This window comes from Ambystoma mexicanum, chromosome 10 (genome assembly GCF_040938575.1).
Source record: "Ambystoma mexicanum isolate Mex_15411 chromosome 10, UKY_AmexF1_1, whole genome shotgun sequence".
NCBI classification, from domain to species: domain Eukaryota; kingdom Metazoa; phylum Chordata; class Amphibia; order Caudata; family Ambystomatidae; genus Ambystoma; species Ambystoma mexicanum.
The window spans coordinates 1,496,361,391-1,496,386,259 of record NC_090932.1 but is presented as its reverse complement, the minus strand read 5'-3'; the positions used below and the strand labels follow the sequence as shown (position 1 = coordinate 1,496,386,259).

The following is a 24,869-nucleotide window of genomic DNA, read 5'->3' as shown; positions in this document are numbered from 1 at the left end:
TTGGTGCATCCTGCTCGTGAAAAGTGTACTGCAACTCATCTGAAGCAGTAGAAATACATCCAAATGAGGAATCTGTGAGAGGAACTATCCATTCGAAAAAAACATTTTTGAAAACTCAAAGCTATTAATTTTCAAAATGGGCCTTTTTTACGAAACAGATTATTTTAGCCTCAGCCTGTAACATTTAAATACATTGCTTGTTCCTTCTAGTACTTTCATAATGCATCATTTTGAAGTCGACCAATTTTCGGTTAAAAAGCGCCCAACCGAGACTGCTTCCACTGTATGGGAGCCTTGCGAGATATACAAGTTCACTTTCAGGGTGCAGGAAAGGGGCACAAAGAAGGAAAAACATACGGGCTGAGGGAACAAACATTTTGATTATGGTGTAGAGGCCCCTTAAATTCTGCTTGCTCTTTTCCAATTGAAAAGTGACAAGCAAAATCTGTAGGGGTTTGCCAGTAACAGCACCACAATTCTTTCATGGCGGCTGCCATTATCGATCACAACGGTGTGAGCATGCACCATAATCACTGCAAATTCAACGCATGGTACACTATCAAACACGGAAACCTAGGATACAACCATGTTGCCATGCCAGGGTATCGATCATTAACTGAACAACAATTTCCATCTGAAAAAGCCCAGATCGCAGGAACAGTAGCACTCTTTTCGAAAAGTCAATCCATCAATATGAAAATGATACCCATAATGATTATTCACGGTTGTAGGTGAAAGGGTCGACTGCAACTGATTCGAATACAATACTTTTGAGTCAAAAGGACCGTAAAAAAAAACAAAGTCGAATGTTTATTTTTTTTGGGGGTTCCCCCCCCCCAAACTCCTGTTTTTGATGTAAAAACCACTTTTTTTTCCTATACGGAAACTAAAAAATAAAAATGCATTTTAAAAAAGACATTTGAACTTTTTTTCTTTCTGTCTTTTTGTTTCAAATCTATTGTAATTCGAAAGAATGTATTCGACCCTTTCACTGGACACCATCATTCACAGCATAATGTGGGGTTGGGCATGGGTTTCCACTCCTAACAGCACATCATGCAATTAATTCTTAGTGATCACCAATGCGTGTGCATGGCAGTGATCTGTAACTGCATCCGCCATGAAACAAACATGCAGCTCACCATCACTGCAGATACCTATGGACCTTTAAAATGCTAAAGAATCTGCAGAGATGTGAGCATAAAATGGTGCAGGCTAAAACACTGGCAGATTACCTGCCCATCAGGGAAACGTTCAATGCGCTATTGCCACCCTGTCCAATTATGTGTGGGGCATCAGATCTAAAAAAAGGCCCGGATACAGAAAATCATGCAGAGAATTTCTCCCTTTGTGTTTTTCCACATCCATGGCATTTTCAGATAATTAAAATGAGACTGATGTACGGTTAGGAGGATGATTGTGGAAGGCTTCAGCTTTTGTTCTGACAAGGCGCTTTTCCTGGTTGAAAACATGGCTCATAAATGAGTTTAGAGTGACTATTTAGAAATAGTCTGACATCTCCAATCATCATTCTTCTCACCTTCCCTCACTGCTCACTTACCCCCTTTCCCATATGTGGCTAAAAATAGTTGCATTGGATGGTGAATACCATTATAATCCTTCACAGATTTCACGGCAATGAAAATAAGTCTGCAAAGTCTGTTTCCCAGCTATCGGTGTGGGACAGTAAGAGCTCTGGAAAGTGGAAGTTCACAGCAACATTTCTGTACATTATCAAAAGTACATTACAACCATAAATTGCACTTCTACTAATTGCAGATGTCATGTCCAGCAATCAATGTACTATCACAAATAAGTGAATATTAGCTATAATTACCTCAGATGCAAATCCTGCTACTTCCCCAGTGTTTAGATGATCAGCCACCTGCTGCAAAACAGTCTCGGTATTACAGGACAAAAGGAAGCCCTGGGAGGAAAGAAAAAAACAATAGAAGATGGGTGGTAAGACAAACATAGTGGTATGGATATTCTCATAAATGGGCATTATGGTAGGCAGGTCTTCTAAAGAAGGAAAAATTACTTTCCATATAATGTTATTTCTAATGGATTGCATCCACCCACAGATTGCTCATTTTAATGTACTACAAAAGCAGTACTAGAGAGTTGGAGGACACAGAACACAATTTCACAACAGAAAACTGAATTACTGCTCTCCAGAAAAAAAAGACTGTCTTAATCAGCCAACCAATCACCTGCTGGAATGCACTCTGAGCCCTAAAGGCATCTCTGTGGCCTGCCTTTTCATAACATTCAGAAGGAAAAATTACTTACCGGCAACGCTCTTTCTATGGATTCTTTTCCCACAGATTTCTCATCTTGATACATAGCTCACCAGCAACAGCTGATCTGAGAAAACCCTAATGAGGGGCACAGTACTGCTCAACCGTGACCTCCCGGCCCTCGCATGCCTCGACTCAAGCCCTCGATGCCAGACAGGACATTGTCAGTCAATTAGAGAGCACACTACTCCTCTTACCTCCAGTTCCCCACCTTTTTCCTCCATGCTCAGCATTACCGGGAATAAGTTCCATGTCCCAGATACAAACTCAAACATAAAAAAACTCAACCTGCTCTCCTTTACTCTTTTCCCTCTTTTTGTTTTAACCAAAGGCCAGAGGTTAAGAAAATATGTGGCCCATTCTGTGCCCATATTCACTCGCCCACAAGACGCTTTCAGAAGTGGGGAAGAAAGTGAGGGTAATGAGAAATCTGTGGGAGAAGAATCAGTAGAAGGAAAAATTACTTACCGTAATGTTCTTTCTATGAATTCTTCTCTTGCCCATTCCTCGTCCGATAGATATCCTCTCCAGCTCTGCTGCTTTGGAAAAAGTCTTCGACAGGGGGCGTAGTGGGCCTGGACACAGCCGTCGATCCGTATTGCTCGGTGCTTGTTAGGGAGAATTCTCATTCTATGGCCAATTTCCCTCACCTAGTGAGTCCATAGTGAGTCCCCCAGCAGCTTTGCTGGATTTCTGGAGTTTACTTTTTCCACTTGGTAAGAGTGTGAGCCTTTTTCCCACTCTTACATGTGTTTTGCCATGTGTACTTTTACTTGTTGTGTGATCTTGAGCTCTGGAGCACACCCCTCCATGGGCCCAACTTCTTGTGTGTGTTACATAGCACCTTCAGTGCAGTAACACAGGGTTGTCTCCAAGACTTCCCAATGACTCCTTTTCTGGGGCTGACTACTGTCCCCCAGAAACAGGTAAAGTTGCCATTAACTTTACATAGTTACTTTAAACTACATATCCAGTACACCCCATTTTATATGGAGTACTGGAAAGAGTTAATGCCAATCCCTTTTTGTCTGTGCCTCTCTGAGCTTTGTTTTGCTCTTTTAACATTTAGACTTGGCTGGTGGCAGTGGCATCTACCCTAACTTTTCTACCGCGATTATACTATATAAAAGTGGTAAGGTTTTAGGTATAGTAGCCTCGAACATAAACCCGCTTGACCAAATACATTTTAGTTTGGCTCTGGTCAGTTTTATTCGCCATTTCTTTTTGTTAAAGTCCTTCTTGTGTTTTACTCTGTGCGGCAAACCAGGTTTGCATTCTTTGTTCACCGTCTTTTGGCAGGCTTCTGCCCAGAAGCCCTCCTCTGGGCGCCTGGGTGTCTAGGTGGGCTGAATGTGAGGGAGGGGTGTAGTCACCCCCTGCACAGGGTATCCTAGGAAACCCAAGTTGCACTTTGCCATGATTGGCTGAGGTGGTTGTCCGGGCCGGACAACCCCCCCCTGCTGCGTGATTGACCACCAGGCTGTGTGAATGGGGGATTTTCACATAAAACGCAGGACTCTAGAAGTCAGAGTCACCACTGGAACTACAAGGAACTGAAGAGAAGCGGAGAAGAAGACGGCTGCTGTAACTACCCCGTCCCGGTGAAGACCTGCTGCAGTCCTGAGCTATCTCCCCTTCAACGACCAGAGAAGATCCAGCCGGAGCCTTCTTCCCTTGAGCTTGGTGGGGTCAACCAGCTCATCTTCCACGGCTGAGGATCCTCTTTGTGGTCGAAATCGCTGCACACTGCTGTAGTGGTCCAGATAGCCATCTGAAGAGACTCTCCTGTTTTAAAGGAGCGCACCTTTTATTCGCCATCGCTGCTGCTGGCCTCATCCCTGAGTAGTGTAGACCCCTCCAGACGTCCTCCTTCTCGTCTCCACGACCGAAGCTCCAGGAACCGTGGGTCTACAGGAAACTACCACGAACAACTACTGTGGCGCACCAGCTTCTTCATTGAATAAGGTACTGTGTCCAGTTTCGAGGAACTAGGGTGAATCCCTTTTCTCCTCATCCAAGGCTTGCCCTTGTCTTCCCTCCTTCTTATAACTTTTGCTTCCTCTGTTGACAATATCCAAGTACTCCTGGCAACGTTGAATCTTAAACTATCCGACTGTGTGATCCTCGACAACAGGAACCCAGTTCCACTTGACACTGGCTCCAGCCTATTGACTTTTATTCCTGTCAGCAAGTATTCTCTGATTCTGTCCGCTTTGACAAAAGTATTGCGTATGATTTTTGCCCTCAACTCTCTTTGGTTAACTCAGGTGTCAAGTGTGTTTTGGCCCGGGTAACGTTTCTTGCTGCGGATATGCGTATCTTTCGTAATACCGAACTGTCATTACTGCAAAAAAAATGATCGCATATGTATTCCCGGTAACGTCTTTTGTTTCACAACACTGGTCCGTTAAAACATAGGGTACTTACCTTGAGTTGTTCAGTGCCAAGAGAATTGGTTGTGTGTAGTGTATTTTTCATGTGATTTTAATTTAATAGAAGTGAAGTGTTTTACCAACAGATGGTTTAGAAATAAATGTACTTTTACTTTTCAACCAAAAACCTTGAGTCACAGTAGTTGTGGTCCTTTGTGTAATCTCTGCTAATTCTCATTTGCTCTTGAGATAAGTCTGGCTGCTGTGCTACTGCTACCACTTTAACAGTGTAGTACAGGCTTGTACCAAATGTGAACTTGTATTACCACTTGTAGGCTTAATTGTGTGTAGTGGTCCCTAAGGGCACTGCACAGGATTCTGCCTAACAGTGCTCGATCGTCAGGTGTCGTATATAAGACACGTCACAACGCCCCATACCTCAGTTCCCCACCCCTTTTGTTCCCCAAACTCAACCGCTGCAGAGGTGTGCAACATGAATAAACCTCCCCAAAGGGAAGAGCAACATGTGGGTGAACCATAATTCGCAGGATCAGAAAGAACAACATTATATATATTTTTTTATTAGTGGAGAGAAGAAATATGTGGCATGAAGACAGAAAAAGGTCATCCTGGGACCATCACCAGGTGTCAACCCACCAAAGACGGTGTGCACCAACCGTCCAGCTTTATATGTAGGATGGGTGGGGAGATGAGGAATCTGCAGAAGAATCCATAGAAAGAACATCACAGTAATTTCTCCTTCTATTGATTGCCTTTCTCCAGCAGATTCCTCATCAGATAAGACTCCCCAAGCAGTGAGGGAAATGGAGGCGGGCAGAAAGCTTTAACAGATTTTCGAGCACTGCCCAGTCAAAACATGGATCAGTCCCCCGGGCCATGTCTAGACCATAGTGTCTAGTGAATGTGTGCAGTGAGGACCATGTTGCTGCACAACAAATATCCCTAACCGGGACTCCCCTCTGCAAGGCAGTCGAAGCGGAGACCCCTCTAGTCGAGTGTGCCATGATGCCAAGAGGCAGCTCCCTGCCTTCAGATTGGTAGCACTCCGCTATGCACAAAAAGATAAACCGGGATAGTATTTGCTTCCTTACTGCCAGACCGTTATAGGCTAGCGAATAGGCCACGAAAAGCTGATCAGACATAAAAACTCAGGGCCCTTTTTGGATCCAGTCGATGGAAACGCTCCTCCTCTGTCAAAAGATGAGGCAGCGGGTAATAGACAAGTAGGTCTATGGCCTGAGACAGATGGAACTCATACCACCTTCGGCAGGAATCCAGGCCTCACTTTCAGTGAGACCTTCTTCCGAAAGAACAGCAAAAAGGGTGGTGTGCAGCAAAGGGCCTATAATTCACTAACCCACCTGGAGGATGTTATAGCAACCAAGCAAGCCGTCTTCAAAGAAAGCAGCCACAATGAACAAGTATGCATGGGCTCAAAGGGAGCTGCCATCAAAAAGGAAAAGGAGTTGGCAGAAACGTATTCACAAGGCCCTTCAGGAATTGAGCCATAAATGGGGTTGTAAAATATTAACCCTGATCCAGGGACCTCTTGAATACAGACAAGGCCGCCAAATATCCTTTGACTGTGGTAAACTGAAGGCCTGCTGAGTCCAGAGACAGAAGGAACTCTATGGCTGTAGTGGTGGGTCAAGAGATGGTGCCAATTTCGTGTTCCCTGCACCACACCTCGAATCTTCTCCACCTGTATGCACACAAAGATCTTGTAGATGGTCTGCATGCAGCTCGCAACACAACTCAAGCCTCCTCTGAGAGGTCCCAGTCATCATATCCAATCGTCTCAAGAGCCACGCATTTAGGTTGAGGGACTCCACGTGTAGCATCGACCTTCCCACTGGATAGGAGATCCGGGCAACGAGGCAACTGAAGAGGCATTCTCCACCCACGTCTCTAGGACTGCTCCGATGAACTGGAGCCTCTGGGCCTGTGACAAATTAGACTTCAAGTTCAAGGAGAGGCCCAGCCTGTGGAGTAGTGAGCAGGTGTCCTCTAGGTGAGACAAAACCCACTCCGCTGACTTCCCTCGGATCAGCCAGTCGTCCAGGTACAGGAACACGTGGACTCCGGATCTCCTGAGGTGAGTAGCGACTACTGCCATGAGCTTGGAGAAGACCCTTGGAGCAGAGGTCAACTCAATGGGAAGCACCTTGAACTGATACTGTTTGTCCCCTATGAGGAACCTCAGGACCTTCCTCTGCTTTCGATGTATCTGCACATGGAAATAAGCGTCCTGAAGAGCTATAGACACCAGCCAGTCCTCTAATTCGACAGCGTGGAGAATTTCTCTCAACATCACCATCTTGAATTTGTCCTTCTTCAGGAACTTGTTCAAGGTCATAAGGTCCAAAATGGGATGGAGATCTCCACCCTTCTTGGGTACCAGGAAATACCGGGAATACCAGCCTGACCCCCCTCTGCTCAGGCGGTACCTCTTCCACGGCACCCTTAAACAACAGGGCTCTCAGTTCTTTCTGGAGCTCCTGTCCCAGTTTGCTTAGTGGTGGTGTGGGTCTGTCTGGAGGTTTTAAGAAGGGCAGACAATAGCCCCGCCGCACAAGCTCCAGGGCTCAGGCGTCTCAGGTAATCTCCCGCCATTGGGGCCAATGCTCTGACAACCATCCACCAATCAGTGTGTTGTGGGAGCAGAAAATCAAAGCGGCTTTGAGGGCAGAGCTGCCCCCGCTGCTCATGCCTCTGAAAGACCGCTGCCCCTTCCGGAGCACGTGAAACGCTTCTGCCCCTGCCTGGCTTGCGGGAGCTGCACCATCCTGCCATAAGGCACTTAACGCCTGTAGCCCGTAGACGAGAAGCTGAAGGCAGGCCTACCCCATTGACCGGGCCATGCAGTCTGCCACGTTCAAAACCGTTTGCATCAACTGCCTGGTGTGAAGGCATTGTGAATGAGACACAGACAACTCACTGAAAGTTTGGGCTACAAACCTTTATTAAAATAAAGAATGCTGGAAAAAGGCCTATCTTGTCCTATGCTAAGGTGGGAGTTCCATACCTAAATAAAACTAGGGATATTCTGTGTGAGGAAGTCCAAAGCAAATGTCTGTGTGTCCAAAACCCTTACTTGCCCTCAAAACCATTTGTATACACTGTGTAGGGAGGTCAGCCTCAAAATGATAAGTGTTCAAATAAAAGTTCTGAGCTTCGTCCAGCTCTTCTTGTTAAAAGGTTTCCCTTCCCCAAGGTTCAAATAGTTCACAGTACAAAAGGGTGTTCCCTTCCCCAAGCTTTCAACAGTTTAACTACAACACAATTACTGAGGACTCTTCCCAGCCCTTCTGTCTCGGTTATCTTTCACCAATCTCATAGAATTCAACTCCCTATTTTCAAATCACACAAGGGTTCCTTTCAGAATAATTCACAAGCTTCTTTGTGGTGCTTTAAGTGGCTTTTGCATAAAGAGGTATAATCGGTCTAGGCAAGGTTGTTGGACCACAGGATCCACTCATTACAGGTCGCCCAAACACCACCTTATTTGAACCTTCATCCTAGGCAAGTTACCACTCATCTCTACAGTGGTGTATGGACTTTTGCTCATTCCACATCCTTATAATGCTTTACCATTGTTTGATTTGCCACCATTCTCTTGTTGCACTTTCACATACTCTCATGGCTCTTGCCAATGCTTGCACAGTTCCTTTATGGCTCTTGCTAATGCTTATTCTCTTAATCTGCACAGTTCACAATTATATCCCTGTGGCTCTTGCCAAAGCTTGTTCTCTTATCTGTACAGTTCCTTTAACTCGTGTGATTCCACAAAAGAACTTTCATTCAGAACAGTATTCAACCGTGCTTGTTCGTTTATTAATTTGTAGGGCGCACCAAACCCTTAGGTATCTGGGCGCAACAGAATACAAAGGATACTTAAAGCTTAGTTACACAGTAGAGAAAGATAAGGTACATACATGCATTGTATAATCAGGTGGTCAAATGAGGGTTAATACATACATAAATCGGGATAAAATACAGTAAGGAGCCAGGTACAGGGGTACAATCAACAGCAAAAGGTGGTACAGAGGCTAGAGCAAATAGGTTAGTCGTAATTGTTGTTGGATCGTAGCCAGTTAAGGGTTTTATGTCTTAAGCTACAGTAGGACTGGTCTGTTCTGAGTTCAAGTGGGAGTGCATTCCAATGCTGGGCAGCTTTTACCGGAAAGCTGTTTCCACCTGTTTTTTTTAACCTGAATCTAGGTATTTGTAGGCAGTGGGAGTTAGCCGATCTGGAGGGGTGGGTCAATGTTCGTCTGACTATTCTTTCCATACGGTAAGGTGGGGCTGCGTTATTAAGGCACTTGAAAGTTAGCAAGACTGTTTTGGGAAGGATCCTATCACTGATTTTTAGCCAGTGGTGATCTCTTCTCGTATTTGATACGTGTTCTCTGGTAGGTAAGTTCAGGGCCGCTTCAAGGACATTGTTTTGCAGTGTCTGGATTTTGTTAGCAATGCTTTCATTCAAATCGGTATTCAAAGTATTTGCTTTCAGGTAAATCAGTATTTAATACACGTGTTTTCATTAAAATGCTGGCTTTCCTTTAAAGCGGTATTCAAGATGCATTTTTTCATCAAAATGCATTATTTCGTTTAAAGCAGCATTCAAGACACTTGTTATCATCAAAATGCTTGTTTTCATTTAAATCAGAGCTTTCATTCATTAATTTCCTTATAGGTCTTACATGCTTGCTGTTAGGACTGATTTTCTGTACTCTGGCCTGGTGGACAGATGTATAGATGGCCAAACTATATTGTGACAGGAACAACTCTGGGAAGCTGTAGCCATACCAGTTTAGGTAGAAGTGACAGCCGGTTTAGGCTAAGTTCTTCAGAAGGGGTCAGCTTGTAAAGGGTCCACAATGAGGTCACACAATGGGCATCACAAATTACACTTAGACAGTATAAAAATACAGTTTTTTTATTATGGCCCAAACACACTATAGGAAAATGACTACAAACAGGTAGGTGTATCAGACAACACTATTAAACTAAATACATATATACATTCACTTGGTTCAAATGCATAATAAAAATCAGATACTCCTGCAAAGGAACGGTTAGACAAGTATTATGCACAAAAAGGTCCACATAGGTGATCCCTAGTTACAATTGTCCAGCCCCAAGTTGCCTGGGGCCTTGTAACCTATTGTTCAGGATATGGTTGCACAGAATTTAGGATGCAGGAAAAAATGTAGGTAGGGTCTCTAGGGTCCAGTGAAGGGATATTATGGTTAGGGTTCAAGATAGACGAATGCCCAAAACTAGCCCCAACAGTCAGAAGTCTTTCATAGACAAGAAACGGCAACGCCAAAAGTGTTAGAAATAGGTTTATTAAATAACGGGAGTATAGGGGCAGGTTAAAATCTCTGTAACTTAACCCCCTTACTGTGAATCTTTCCCAGACTTGGTAGAAAAACGGAAGGAGTCCTATGTTGCTTTTCCCACCAGAATCTGCGGTCCTCGATTTCCAGGGGTTGCAGGTTCGAGCTTCACTTCGGTTGGTGTCTTTGGCTGGTGCAAGGACTTTCGGTCGAAGAATGCAGAAAACCTCGATGCAGCACCCCTCTCAGGACTACACTTGAGTCAGGTAAGCAGGTTTTGGACGGTGCATACGGCGCACTGCGATGCAAACGGACTCAGTAGCCACGGCCAGACAGTCCCTTCTATCTCGGGTCCCCTTTGTGCTAGGACCCCGAAATCTCACAGGAGGTAGTTTTGCGGTGGCAGCTGAAGGTCCACCAGGTTCAAGGCCGAAACTCGGTACGGTGACGTTGCTAGCACGGTAGCCCAAAAACGAAGCTGGTCAGCCACAGGACAGTTCGAGGGCATTCCAAAGGCGGTCTTTGGCAGGGCACCGAGCAGTCGCCAGGAATGGTTGGTCCCTCCACTCCAAGAGTCGTAGCACCTTCGCAGGACTAGTACAGATCACAAGCAAGACAGGGCTCCTCCAGGACAGCAGCAGAAGTTGGTTGCCAGGCCTCCTTCTGTCGGGTCACAGGTCTCTTCGTGGGTCTCGCAGCTGGACAGGATACTTGGCTCTTTCAGGTTTCTCGAGGATCTCAGAAGAATGGGTGCATGCGTCCTCTTCTTATCCTAAAAGCCAGGTAAGAGTTGAAACTCCCACTAGCCAATAGCAGGACTAGCCCACACACACACACCCCCCATCAGTGGTCCAATCAGGAACATTGGTGGGAACATTCATGTATACCACTCAGACACACTGGCATTGTGGATTGGAGTCAGACTGACTCTGTCCACATCCTGTCAGCAAACACAGTCCTCTAGTAGCCCGCCAAAAGCGGCTGCTTTCCCCGGCACAGGAAGAAGGCTAAAGAACAAGATGGCAAAAGAACAGGCAAAAAATCTTGTGGCACGGCCATGTTTAATAAGTAGCGACAGTAATGATATGATAGGTTATTTATAACACGCTTAATACCCAGAGGTTTCTAAGCACGGACCCGGGTATTGAACCTGTGTACCTCCGTGTCGCCTTGCTTCCAAGGCGAGCACGATGCCCCTGGGCTATCCTCCCGAGACAAAGTTACTAGCCAAACACGGTAAACCTAAAACGAAATTCCCTAAAAAGTGGGGAAGTGTCACTGCTGCCACCAGCCCATTTTTAATCACACCTAGAGTAACCAAAAATCCTGTGAGTGTTAGTCTAGGGCAAAACAAAAATGCACCCCATTGCACTGCAGTGTAAGCTGCATTTTGCAATGATAAAACGTTGCCACAAGTGATACGAAAGTAACCAAAAGTAGTAATAGCCTGAAGGATATATCAGTTTCCCTATAACAAATGAGCAAAAGCCAGTGCAGTGAAGCTTAAGACTTTACTGTACTGCAAAAAGTACAGATCAGATTCAAAAGTAAAAAAGTAAAATGTTTAGGGGTTCCATAAAGATGGAAGGAAAGGTGCAGTAAAGAGAAATCCTTCCTAACACTCGCCTGCTGTCCTGGAGTCCCCTTCTCTAGGCTGACTCACTGGTCGGTGCTTCCGGCATTCCGTGAGGCTTCCTGCAGTCACAAACTTCATCTCTCTCTCTCCCTTTCTCTCTCTCTTTCTCTCTCTCGTGCAGCTTCTTGCATAGTCTCCGCAACGGCCCTTTGTGGCTTTGCTCCACCAACTATGCCAATCTCGCAGCGCAGGCCTCACTTGGCATCTTCTCTGGTTCCTCGAGCACTCTGCCACGCCGTCTTCCCGGAGAGGTCTGTTCTCACACAGCAGTCCGGTGACCTGCTTCCACAGCTGACCCCATGTTCTTCAATCTTCCTGCTTTTAAACCTCCTGCCAGGCAGATTGGTGGGAAAAAGACTAGACCGCTCATTTCTGGTTTGGGGGTTTTGTGTTACTCTTGGTTGCCTCCTCCTGGTCCGAGTACCTAACTAGTGTTTTTATGTGTATGTATCAATAAAGAGAGACTGTGTGTCTCTAGTTGGTCTCATATATAACTGGTGTGTTTTAGGGAATTACAAGAAAAGTAGGGAATGGATTGACAACAGCCTATAAAGGCTTGGGGGACATTGGACTGATGCTGAAAAGGAAATGGGGATACCAAGTCTCACCTAAGTATGACTTATCCCACTCCCCAAGTCTCCTCACAGTTGATTCTCCCTTGCATATCCACCCCAAGGGTCAGGATCTGATAGCCTTTCCCTGGCCACCTGGGAGGAAGATATATTAAGGAAAGAAGTGAGGGCACCTCCTTCCCATCATCCACCAGCTGTGTAAAACCATCTTGCAGCTAACCTTCAGGGATGTATTGGACTGTCTGTTCCACAGCCTTCCAGAGACCAAAGGAATACTTGGCAAACAAGCAGGACGCATTACTCGCCTTCAAGGCCAAGGAGCCAGATGCAATGTTTTTTCACAACAGTATCCAGTCTCTTGCCCTCCGCCAGGACGTAGATTCGAGGTGGATGAAGCTGCCCTGGTGGAAACTGTGGCCGCCTGTACAACTAGTCCTTCCAAGGAAGAATGAGAGGACAAAAAGGACGGATCCCCTCTTGCCAGCCTGTATTTGCTGGTCACAGTGGAGCTGACCTGAGGAATAGAGCAGGGCCGTTGCCACAAGGAAGCAACTGGGTCGGCTATAGCCCGATTCATTGGCATGTGCCTTTTCATAGTGTGACCCTCATCCAAAATGTCCGTTAACTCATAACCCTGGACTGGAACTGCAGAAGCATTCAGCCCCAGAGTGTTGAAAACCCTGCCCACTAATGACCTAAATTTGGCATGAGCATGAGTGTAAGTCTGAGCCTGTTGCATTCAACATCTGGGGATGTATCAAGACCACTAGCATCATGCAGCCCCTGTGCCAAGACCAGGAGGTCCGCCTGGTCGTCAAAATATTCAAAACATCCAGCCCCTGAATAAATGGGGTTCCACATCTCCCTGATCGTCCCCGTCAGTGCCGAAAATGTGTGCCTTGGAGCTGAATCAGTCTGCAAAAGTGGGGCGAAGGATTGATCGCTGATGGTCGGTGTCAAGGACTTATCCTTCAATGTTGAAGGAGCGGCTGTTGGACAAGGCTTGGGCGCATCGAGAATGCTCGAGCCCTGAGGCTCACAGGAAGGTCCCGGCTACGAGGACATAACCGCCTTCTTTGGCACCGAGCCCGAAAGCTCTCCTGAAGCAGACGGCGTTGGGATCAGTGCTTGCTTGGGGTTGGGATCACCGAGCACCACTGAAGCCACCGGGGCCTGCTGTTTTGGAGGCACACTGCACCCACAGTCGCCTTTTTAAACATCACCAGCATCTGCGATTTGAATTCCTCCCCTTCCTGGCGAGTTGTCGACCCTGCCAACGACAAGGAGTCAGAGTCACGTCGGTGCCGACTCTTCTTTTTATGAGACGATGACAAAGAAGAGTGGCTCAGTGAGTATGACTGCTTCTTCGTCTTGCACCAATGTCTTTACTCTTTTCTAGGGGGTAGGACCCTTTGTTTCGGCCTCAGATGACGGAATGCGCGCCCGCGCCGGTTATTTTGACAGCAGTATGCCCACCGCAAGCTTGGTGGCCCACTCTCGAAGGGACTTAGGATTAATTTTACTGCACGCCACGCACCCCTCAGAGTCGTGACCCGTGCCGAGGCACCACACACACACACACACACACACACACACACACACTTACACACACTTATTGGAGTTGCAGTCAGTGCAGCGCTTGAACCCTAAAATTCGAGGCGCGGACATCTCGTTGTGAGCAGAAAATATAATTTGACGAGAAATTTGTCGAACAGAGTTGAGGACTTGATGAGTAAGCACTATGTTCCTCAAGAGCAGTGTGTTGAGCGCACGGAAAAAAGGACCTGGAGGTACAGGGCGCAGTGATGCAGTATATATGATGTCCGACATCACGTCTGGAGCAGACAATAGAGCACAGAGAAAGATGGATCGGCTGCCGAGTCGAGGTCCACTAGAGTCCCTGTCGAAGCTTTCTGAGCATGAGAGCTGGATGAGGATATCTAGCTGATAAGGAAACTGCAGGGGAAAGGAAATCCATTGAAGTAAGCTTGCTGAAGATCTATGGACACCAACCAGTCCTGTAACTCGAGAGGGTGCAGTATCTCCCTCAACGATAGCATCTTGAATTTGTCTTTTCTCAGGGATTTGTTCAAAGCCCTGAGGTCCAAAATGGAAAGGAGGCCTCCCCCCTTCTTGGGTACCAGGATATATCAGGAATACCAGCTCCACGCTATCTGCCCGGGCAGTACCTCTTCCACAGCACCGTTAAACAGCAGGGCTCACTGTACTTCCTGGAGCTCTGGTTGTGAGGGCTTGTATAGAGGCCTTTGAAAAAATAGGGAGATAATAGCCCCACTGCACGAGCTGTAGCGCCCATGCGTCGGGTAATCTCCCATCATTGGGCCCAATGCTCGGTCAACCGTCCTCCAACCGGTGAGTCATGGGAGGAGAAATCAAAGCGGCTTTGAGGGCAGAGCCGCCCCAGTCGCAGCTGCCACTCTCTGCTGGCTTCTAGAGGTCCCCCTGCCCCTTCCAGAGCACGGGAAACACCTCTGCCCCTGCCTGGCTTGCGGGAGCTGAGCCTTCCTACCATAGGGGACATTGCCCCTATGGCCTCGTCTCCTCGAAGACAAACTAAAGGAAGATTTGGCGCGCTGCTGCACAGCTAGGCCAAGCGACTTCGCAGCAAGCTTGGACTCTTTGAACTTCTACAAAGAGTTGTTGGCCTTTACGCCGAAAAGATTCTCCCCATCAAAAGCAATGTTGAGAAGCTTATTCTGGACATTGGGAAGAAATGTCGAAAAGGTGGCTTGCAGCATAAAGCCTGCAATTCACTCACCCGCCTAGCCAATGTAATAGCCACCAGAAAGGCCATTTTCAAAGATAAAAGCCTCAAAGAACAAGAGTGCATCGCCTCAAAAGGAGCCACCATGAGATAAGTTAACACAGATCCAGATCCCAATCTGGGACAACAAAGGGAGTTGGCAGCAATGCATTTACAAGGCTCTTCAGAAATTGTGATAACACCAGGATCGTGAAATACAAACCTTGATCCGGGGATCTTTTAAACACAGACAATGCAGCCAAATATCCTTTGACTGTGGGTAACTGAAGGCCTGCTGAGGCCAGTTACAGAAGGAACTCCATCACTGTAGTGGTGGGGCAAGAGATGGGGGCAATCCCGGGTTCCCTGCACCACACCTCAAATTTTCACCACTGGCATGCATACAATGATCTTGTAGATGGCCTGTGTGCCGCAAGCAACACCCACATAAACTTCTCAGAGAGGTCCCAGTCACCATACCTCATCCTCTCAAGAGCCATGCATGTAGTTGAGGGACTCTGGGTTCGGGTGGCGTACCCGACATTCCAACTGGGTTAGGCAGTCTGGCCGCTGAGGCAACTGGAGAGGTGGGCAGATGGCTAGATCCAGAAAATCCGAGTACCAGGTCCTCCTCCCACAGTACGATCAAGATTATGGGTGCTCGGAACTCCTTGAGCCTCCTGAGAACCCAAGGAATAACGTTAATCGGAGAGAAGCTGTAGTGGAGCATGAAGGTCCAATCCACCAGAAACAGGCTCTCTAGTGCACCGTTCGCTGGGAATTCCCTTGAGCAAAACTGCTTGCACTTCCTTTTGGACTCTGTGGCAAATAGTTCCACTGATGGGGTACCCCAGTGAGAAAAGACCTCCTCTAGGACTTCCTGATACTTCCCACTCGTGCAAGACCATGCTCTGCCTGCTCAGATGATCTGCAAAACTGTTTGTTGTCCCTGCCAGGTGAACTGCAGAGTGAGAGATTAGTTTCTCTAACAGCCAGAACCACAGCTGCATAGCTTCCTTGCAGATGGGGAGAGAGTGCACGCCACCTTGCTTGTTGAGGTAGTGCATCGCTACTGTGTTGTCCGTCATAATCAGGACAGACTTCCCCTCCAGAGATTGAGGGGATGCCCTCAGGGCTATCCTGATGGCTCGCAATTCCAGCCTGTTGTGCAATCTGGCTTCCATCGCTGACCAAAGGCCTTTCACCTGCAAGTCCTTGCAGTGAGAACCCCAACCCTTCACAGACACATCCGTGACTCCTTGGGCCATGGATGCCAGAACGGTTCCCCACCATGAGATTCCTGGAATCCGCCCACCATATGAAGTCGTTGACTACACAGGTGCGGATACCTTGAAGGAATCCGAGAGAGCTCCGAGGTGCGTGACCGCAGCCTGGCCTTTGCACTAAAAAATACAGGAGCAAAAACAAAGAGGTTATGGCTGGAAGGTTTAGACTGAATCTTAACCACTGGCATTGCTCGGGCAACCCTCCAGACCATCGTTCTTCGCCTGCCAAGCCATTACAGAAGGGGAAAGACCATATGCAAATCAGGCTTGGCCCCACCCCAAAAGGGGAAGTCAAGCCCAAACTGCTAGGTCACATCCCTTCTGCACAAGACCACAAGCATCCCCAAACATGTTTCACCATTGTTGGGGCTCATCAGTGAGGAGTAGCTTTGGTCTCTAGGCCCAGCAAATGGAAATAAGCATCCTGTAGATCTATTGACACCAGTCAGTCCTGTAGTTCTAGAGCTTGGAGAATTTCCCTCAACTTAACCATTCTGAATTTGTCTTTCCCCAGGAACATGTTTAAGGCCCTGAGGTCCAAAATGGGACGGAGACCTACTCCCTTCTTGGGTACCAGAAAATGCCGGGAATACAAACCCAATCCTCTTTGCTCGGGAGGTGCTAGGGAGTATTCTCTGTTAAGGCTAATTTCCCCTAATTTCCCAAACCTAGTGAGTCCCCCAGCAGTTTTGCTGGATTTTTGGGGTTTATTTTTTTCTCCTGCTAAGAGTGAGACTCTTTTCATCCCACTCTTAGGCATGATTTGAGGATGTCTTTTGACTATGTAATGCGTTTTATGGGCTATGGGGTCTTTTACTCCATAGGGCTTCATGTGTTTTTGGTATGTGTGTTTCACAGCACCATCAGTGCAGTAACACAGGGGTGTCATAGTGACCCCCAAACAGACTCCATACCCTGGGACTGACTACTGTCTCCCAGGGCCTGTAAAGTCAGCATTGGCTTTACTAGTCTCAAATTGTGAACAGAACCAGTACAAACCAGTATATTGTGGAAGTACTGGTAGGGGTAATTCGATTGCACCTGGGTCTGTTTTCCAAGGGGGCACTGTCCAGTCCCCCCTTGTCGAGTTTCTGGCTGGTGGCAGTGGATACCACGCAAAATATTCCACCGGAATATTTCCTATGGGATTTTCCCATTCATTTTAAACGCACCACTTTTTGGTGCAATGTTAAAGATACCGCCGGGTTATTTATTTAATATTTATTCCCCGGTTGGGTCTGTTTGCCAGGACTCGGTTTTAAAATGGCGTTTGTGATCGTCTCTGAAACTCTAACCCAAGTCGAGCCCTTTGTTCCACTTTTTGGCGGGCTTCTCCACAGAAGCCCTCCAAATGGTGCCACTCTGTCTGGGGTCAACAGGATGTATGGGAGGGGGATTAGGCACCCTGGACTGAGTTGCCTTGGCAACTCAAGTCGCACTCTTGTGTGATTGGCCCAGTGGTGAGCCGCCCGGCTCACCACTTAGCATGTTTGAGTGACAACTAGGCTGTTGAATGGGGGTTTTTCTGCATAAAAGCAGAACTTCAGAAGTCGCCACAGGAACTAAAGAATCCGAAGAGGGGAGAAGCTGAGCCATCTACAAACGATGACACCACTGGTGGAGTCCTGCTGTACGAACTCACCTCTTCCCCGACGACAGAGGAGATCTTCTTCCAGGAGAGTCTTCTTCCCCTTGAGCTGGTGGGACCAACCAGTTCGCCTTTTTCGCCTTCCTGGATCGTCTTGTGGTCGAATTGCCCGTGCCAAGTACCGCGATGGCCGGATAGCCATGCTTCACCACTACCGCGAATAAAAGGGTTGTACCTTTTAACCGGGAAACTCTGCGGCTGGTTTCTTCCCTGGCAGTGCAACGACCTCCAGCTTTCCTCCACGTCGAGAACATCTCTTCCCCTGGACGAAGCCCCCACTTGCACCCGCTGCCAGGAACAACTGCACCCGCTGGAGCTTTCTCACCATTTCAGGTACTGTGTCTCGCCTGGTCTCCCTTGCAACAGATTGTCCAAGGTGTCCTGTAAATCCTCGACTCTCTATCCTGGGGTGACCTCGGACCTGCTAACATTACCTTTCTGACTTGATCCAACCTCTTAACTTTTCTGCAAAGACTTTGAGTGCATTTACACTGTGTGATCTTGGGCACATTCCGCCTTGCTCTCTCCAAGAGTGGGCCTGGCCTATGAACCTTTTGCTCTACAGTAGACCCTGCCTTTCTTGACTTGCTGTGGTTTCTTAAAAGTGTTGGTACTGTGTGTTTTTCCTATTCTGCCTTTTCTCTCCCTTTTCAAACAAATTATTGGGGTGCCATCTACGGTTACACGCTCACCTCTGTTTTGCTAAATAAGTGGTGTCTTAACCTAGACTTGTCGAATAATTAAATAGAGAGGTGTATATACTTATAGTGACTGTGTTTGAACTTGGTTGACATTAGTGCCAGTGTATTTTTACAAGTGTGTTTTTAAATAAATAATTATATACTTTTATACCAAAGCTCTGGTCAGTGTTTGCTTGTGCTACTGTATTTTTAGCCCTATTGTGTATACTCTATATACTGCCTAACTCTTCTTGAGAGAATTCCGACTGCTCAGCCACAGTTACCAGGTAAATCTGGGTGGTGCAGACTGCTACCAATTGGGTTTACTGCTTACTCCTGTGGTCAAACTTTTTGCAGTGGTCCCTAAGGGAACTGCACAGGTTTCTGCCTAACACTGGTGTACAGCGGTGGGATTTGTATGGAGTATACATTTTAATGTGCTTTTAGAAACCTTAGTGCAACTAACCACAAAGCTTAGCACTAAAAAGTTATTTTCTAACCTGTCAACTATGGAAAGTTATTGTCAAGAGTCCCTTGCTACAAAAACTGCTGATTGTTTAAGAGTTCTCTGTAAGCATAAGAATCTCCTGACTAAAGGCAAGAAAATTGAGCTAATAGAAAGATTGTTAGCAAAACAAAGTCTGGGTGATGGTTCAGAGGAATCCACTCCCCCAGAAAATGTAAATAACAGTGATGACTGATATTGATCAAAGTATTGATAATCTTGAGGCAGAGTCAGAAGAGAAGGGTGAGGCTGTTGTAGTTGTCGCCCCTGGGCCTCTGTCTGCTCCACCAGCTGTACCTACTGGACCTTTGCCAGGTCCCACACTTAGTCCTCAATGTATGGAACTAGAGAAAATGAAACTTGAATTGGAGTTTAAAAGACGTAATACTCAAACAGAGCAACGGCACCAAAAACTAAGGCTCAGAGAAATGGAGCTCAAGCATGAGCTAGAGTTGAAGAAATTGTCTGTTGAAAATGCATCTCTCTCCGGATCCTCTAGGAGTACCAGTCCCAAAAGACCCCAGATGCCTAAAGAGATTGTGGGTATGAATGAGTCTACGATGGATGTGTTGGATTGGTTGGCTATGTTTGAGTATAATCATGGGCTCCAGGACATCTCAGGGAATGAGTTACTTCCCTGGTTGTTCTCTAGGCTCCCCCCTGTTGCATCTGATGTGGTAATGGAATTGGGGGAGGTGGATAAGAAGGATTATGAATGTGTGAAGCTAGCTTTGATAGCTAGATTTGGGAAGACCCCTTCCCAGTACCTTAAGAGGTTTAGGACCCTCAAAAAGCATGATGTACCTCTTGGGCTACCTGGGTGAGTGAAAGTTTGAAGAACTTGGGTCAGGGTGAACACTTATGAGGGAATAAAGAATCTTGTGATGTTGGAGTCAATTTATGATGCCTGCTCGCCTGAGCTCAGACAGCACTTGGCTGATTCAAAGGAATTAGATTCCAGAAAACTAGCTAAGGCTACTGACTTGTGGGTTGCCAACAGGGCTACTCACAAGGACTCTGGGGCAACTCAGAAAAAGGATGAGGGGAAACAGACACAAAGGACTCCAAAGAGAATTCCAATAATTACAATCCCAAAGAGGGCCCCAAACAAAATAATAAGGGTAAGCCGAATCAGACTAGTGTACCTTCTGGTGCCAAACCAGAAGGAGGTCAGAACAAGCCACCATTCCAAAAAGCATTTGGTAAATGCTATGTTTGTGGCTCAACTGACCATGTGAAAGGGGATCCCAGATGTAAGGGTAAACCTTTAGGGGTCCACACTGTCTCCTTAGCCTTCGCTTCAGAGGAGGAAGTACAGATGGCCAGTGGAAACTTTCTACTACTGGCTGATGATCCCATCGGAGTCTCAGCCAGTGTTTCTTCAGTGTCTCTGGGGTTGTGGGAACAACAGAATTTAGATGTGTATAATTCTATCCCAGATAATACTAAAGAGTATTATAAGGACAGTGTCCAGGTGAATGGTCAGGAGACTCCTGCCATTAGGGACACTGGGGCCAGCATAACTGTGGTGGATGAATCTCATTTTTCAAGGCAGAGAATGTTGCTAAGGCACCCAAACGCCTCACCAAGTTAGCTGGAGGGCCTGTGCAGATGCTTCCCCAGTTACCAGTTCTCATCCAGTGCAATGATATGACTGTGAAGATACCTGTCAGTGTACAATGTGAGGTACCAGGAAGGGTTCTGTTGGGAAATGACCTGAAAACCCTTGGAGTAGTGTCACACACCCCCAGACCTCCTAGTAAAAGGTTACAGGAGCTAACCAGACCTGCAAGAGAGAAGACCATGAGAGGTTCTTCTCTGGAGATGATGATGAAGAAAGATATCACTCCTTCTCCACTGGAGCAACTTACTGCAGTCTTTAAATCAACAGAAGCAAAGGGGCAACCCAAGACTTCTAAGCAGAAGCCAACAGCAAGCACTCCAGTGCTTCCAACAAGGACCTCCCCTAGGTTGTCCAAAGTTACACCTGTAACTCCCCCTCTAGCTGAGGCTGAGAGGGAGGTACAACCCTGTATGGTTGAACTAGACTCTGAAGAACAGCTAGTAGAAGGCCAAGAACTTATTGGATATCTGGATCCTGTTGACCACCCTGAGCTGCAGTCTTTACTGGCAGAAGGTGGACCCAACAGGGCAGACTTCAGTAAGGGACAAAGAGAATGTCCAACTCTGGAAGGTCTTCGCCATCAAGCAGCTTCTCAGGCTGATGGGCAAGAGGCTGGGAAGTATAGGTTACACTGGGAAGATGGGCTCTTCAACAGTGAACCGACTGAGTCTGCACCTGGAGACTACAAGCGGCTTGTAGTATCTCAAGAAAACCGACAACAGTTCTTGCAACTAGCCCGTGAGATTCCTTTGGCTGGTCACTTGAGTTTCAAGAAGACCAAGGAAAGGCTCTCACTCTACTTTTATTGGCCAAAGATGGGGGCTGAGGTAGATAAGTTTTGCAAGAGCTGCCACACCTGCCAAACTTCTGGTAAGGTTCGTTCCAAGAATGTGGCACCTTTATTGCTTCTCCCAGTAGTGGGAGTCCCATTTGAGAGGGTAGGGATTGACATTGTTGGTCTCCTTGATCCTCCAACCTCCTCAGGCAACATGTTTATCCTTGTTGTAGTAGACCATGTTACTAGATACCCTGAGGCAATTCCTATGAGGACTGTTACAGCTCAGGCTGTGGCTAAGGCCATCCTTGGTATTTTTACCAGGGTTGGGTTTCCTAAGGAAGGAATCTCTGACAGGGGGTCACATTTGATGTCCCACTACATGAAAGCCATGTGGAAAACCTGTGGAGTTACTTACAAGTTCTCAACCGCATACCACCCTCACACAAATGGATTGGTAGAAAGGTTCAACAGAACCATGAAGAGCATGATAGGTGCTTTAGAAGAACCCCTTAAAAGAAAGGTCGACCTTCTACTGCCATGCCTTCGCTTTGCTTATAGAGAAGTCCCTCAGGAGGGAGTAGGTTATTCTCCCTTTGAACTTCTTTATGGCCATCCAGTCAGAGGTCCATTGGCCCTGATTAAGGAGGGGTTGGAGAGTGCTCCTTCGCCCAAGCCAGTGACTGACTATGTGATAGGTCTGCAGAGGAGAATGTCACACATGATGGCACAAGCTAGTGATAACCTGAAAGCTGGACAAGCTTTGGTCAAGCATTGGCATGATCAATTACCTGAGGAAGGGGGTTTTCAACTGTCTACATACCACCGAAATGCCTCTTTCGCCACGCCCTGACTGGAGGTACGAATGTACCTTTGACCAGTAGACGCGGCCCCACACGCTCATTAGCGGAAGGCGTAGTACCTTACTTCAGCTTGTGACATAACCTATGTGGTTTTTGTCATACTTATAGCAATTGTGTACATTATCTTCAGTCAGTTGCACAAATTGTTCTGTGCTTTGTTGCCTAAATCTTTTTTGTTTCTCTGCCTAAATACGGCACTTCTTATTTCACTTTTTTGTGAACAAAAAGACTACTTTTGATGTGTTGATTGGTAATAATTAAATATCCTTCAAGTTAGTAAGGGCCAGTTAGTCATAGCTAACCTTTTTTCTTTTTTGACTCCATATTAACAATTGTTGGTGAATAATCATACTGCCCTTTGTGAAATGTTTGGATGGATAAAAACCATCAATAGAACAAATGCTCTTTGCTTAATCTATTATATTTGTTGTACCATTTTTTGTTGCTTTCTCTGTGCTTCCTTCCTCCCTCCCCTTCTTTATTATCTTGTCCCTTTTTTTTACATAATTGAAAGTACTTTGTTTTCTCTGCTGATTGGTCCATATTTGTTCACTTATCTGTGTAAATATTGTCCATGTATGTAAGCCAGCAAATGGCTATTTCTGTTGTATGACTTGAAATAATAAAAATTCCTATATTTTGTTACATACCTTTTGAACGTTTATTGAGGTTTATCTGTATGGTGAGATAAAAACACATATGTGTAATTGAATGATTTGTTCTGTTTTTGCTATTAGTTGAATATGCACGGATAGCTTCTCAAACCATATTAAAACTCCAGCTTTTGCGGGAACTTCCTTTTGTTATAGTATGATCAAAAAGCTAACATGGTTGAGTTCACTCAAGACCAGCTAGTTCTAGTTATGATCCCAACAAGGCAGAGGGCCTTGCAAGATAAATGGATGGGACCCTTCAAGGTTGTGGGTAAACTTGGAGAGGTGAACTATCTGGTGGACTTGGGCAATCCCAAGGAGGCTCCCAGAGTCTTCCACACCAACAGACTAAAGGCGTATGTCTCCAGGCCTGAAGTAGGAGCCTTGCTTCTAGCTTCAACAGAAGAGGAAGAAGAGAGTGAAGCTCTCCCTGATCTCCTCAGAGGCTTACCCTTGGAGGAAAAGATTGAAGGAGTAAATCTCTCTTCAAATCTGACACCTGAGCAACAAGAGGAGTGCAAATCTATGTTAAATCAGTTTGCTTCCCTGTTCTCACTTTCACCAGGCTTGACCCCTGGGGGCCCGCATGATATACTCAGTGGGCTAGGTTGCCCCAGGCCAGCCCAGGTTAGAAAGTGGAGGCTTTACTGTCACCCCGAACGATCTGTCGAAAGGGAAGCCAGGTGGGACACAGTACCTTAAGTGGGAAGGACGCTCCAGCGGGGGCAGGTGTTCCTGGCAGCGGGTGCAAGTCGGTATTTCGTCCAGAGGAAGAGGAGGTCTCGACGTGGCAGAAAGATGAAGGTCGTTGCACTGCCAGGGAAGAAACCAGCCGCAGAGTTCTTCGGTTAAAAGGTACTACCCTTCTATTCCCGGTAGTGGTAAACCGTGGTATTCCGGATGCCGGGGTACTTGGCACGGGCAAGGCGGCCACGAGATGCTCCAGGAAGGTGAAAAGAAGGCAAAACTGGTTATCCCCACCAGTCAAAGGAAGAAGACTCTCCGGACTGGAGATGATCTCTGTCGTCGGGAAAAGTGGCGAGACGGTTCAGAAGGGCTCCACCGGTGGTTTTGTCGTTGCAGGTCGGCTCAGCTTCTCCCTCCTCGGATTCTTGGGTCCTGTGACGACTTCTGAAGTTCCAGTCCCCAAAGCCCTGCTTTTATGCAGCAAACCCCCATTCGTTCAGCCTAGCTGCAAATCAAACATGCTAAGTGGAGAGCCGGCCGGCTCACTTGGGCCAATCACACAAGAGTGCGACTTGAGTTGCCAAGGCTTTGACTTTACATGCCCTGGGAGACAGTAGTCAGTCCTAGGGTATGGAGTCTATGTTTGGGGGTCGCTACGACACCCCTGGGTTACGGCACGGAGGGTGCTGTGTAACCCACATCAACAAAACACATGAAACCCTATGGAGTAAAAGACCTCATAGGCCATAAAACACATGGAAAGACAAAGGGAAACCTCAAATCATGTCTAAGAGTGGGAGTTAAAAGAGTCTCACTCTTAGCAGGAGAAAAAAATAAACCCCAAAAATCCAGCAAAGCTGCTGGGGGACTCACTAGGTTTGGGAATTTAGCCTTTACAGAGAATTCTCCCTAACAAGCAGAGGGTACAGAATGCCAGAAAATGTAAGATCCCACATCAAAGGGGAGGTCAGCAAGATGCTTGACCTCGGGGTAATAGTGCCCTCTACTAGTCCATGGCCTAGCCCAGTTGTGTTAGTACCAAAGGCAGGATCTAAAGAATTGAGATTCTGTGTGGATTATAGAGCTCTTAATGCAGTCACCAAGACTGATGCCCACCCTTTGCCTAGAACAGATGAGTTGG

General features: G+C 46.7%; 1 protein-coding gene across 2 annotated transcripts in view; it reads right to left on the bottom strand.

The window, feature by feature from the left end:
- Positions 1-24,869, bottom strand: part of KNTC1 (kinetochore associated 1) — a 2,501,313-nt gene that overhangs the window by 115,106 nt on the left and 2,361,338 nt on the right. For both annotated transcript variants that reach the window (XM_069619627.1, XM_069619628.1), the window contains exon 62: positions 1,838-1,927. In XM_069619627.1, the coding sequence (XP_069475728.1) occupies positions 1,838-1,927 (90 nt within the window). The remainder of the gene's footprint in view (positions 1-1,837; positions 1,928-24,869) is intronic.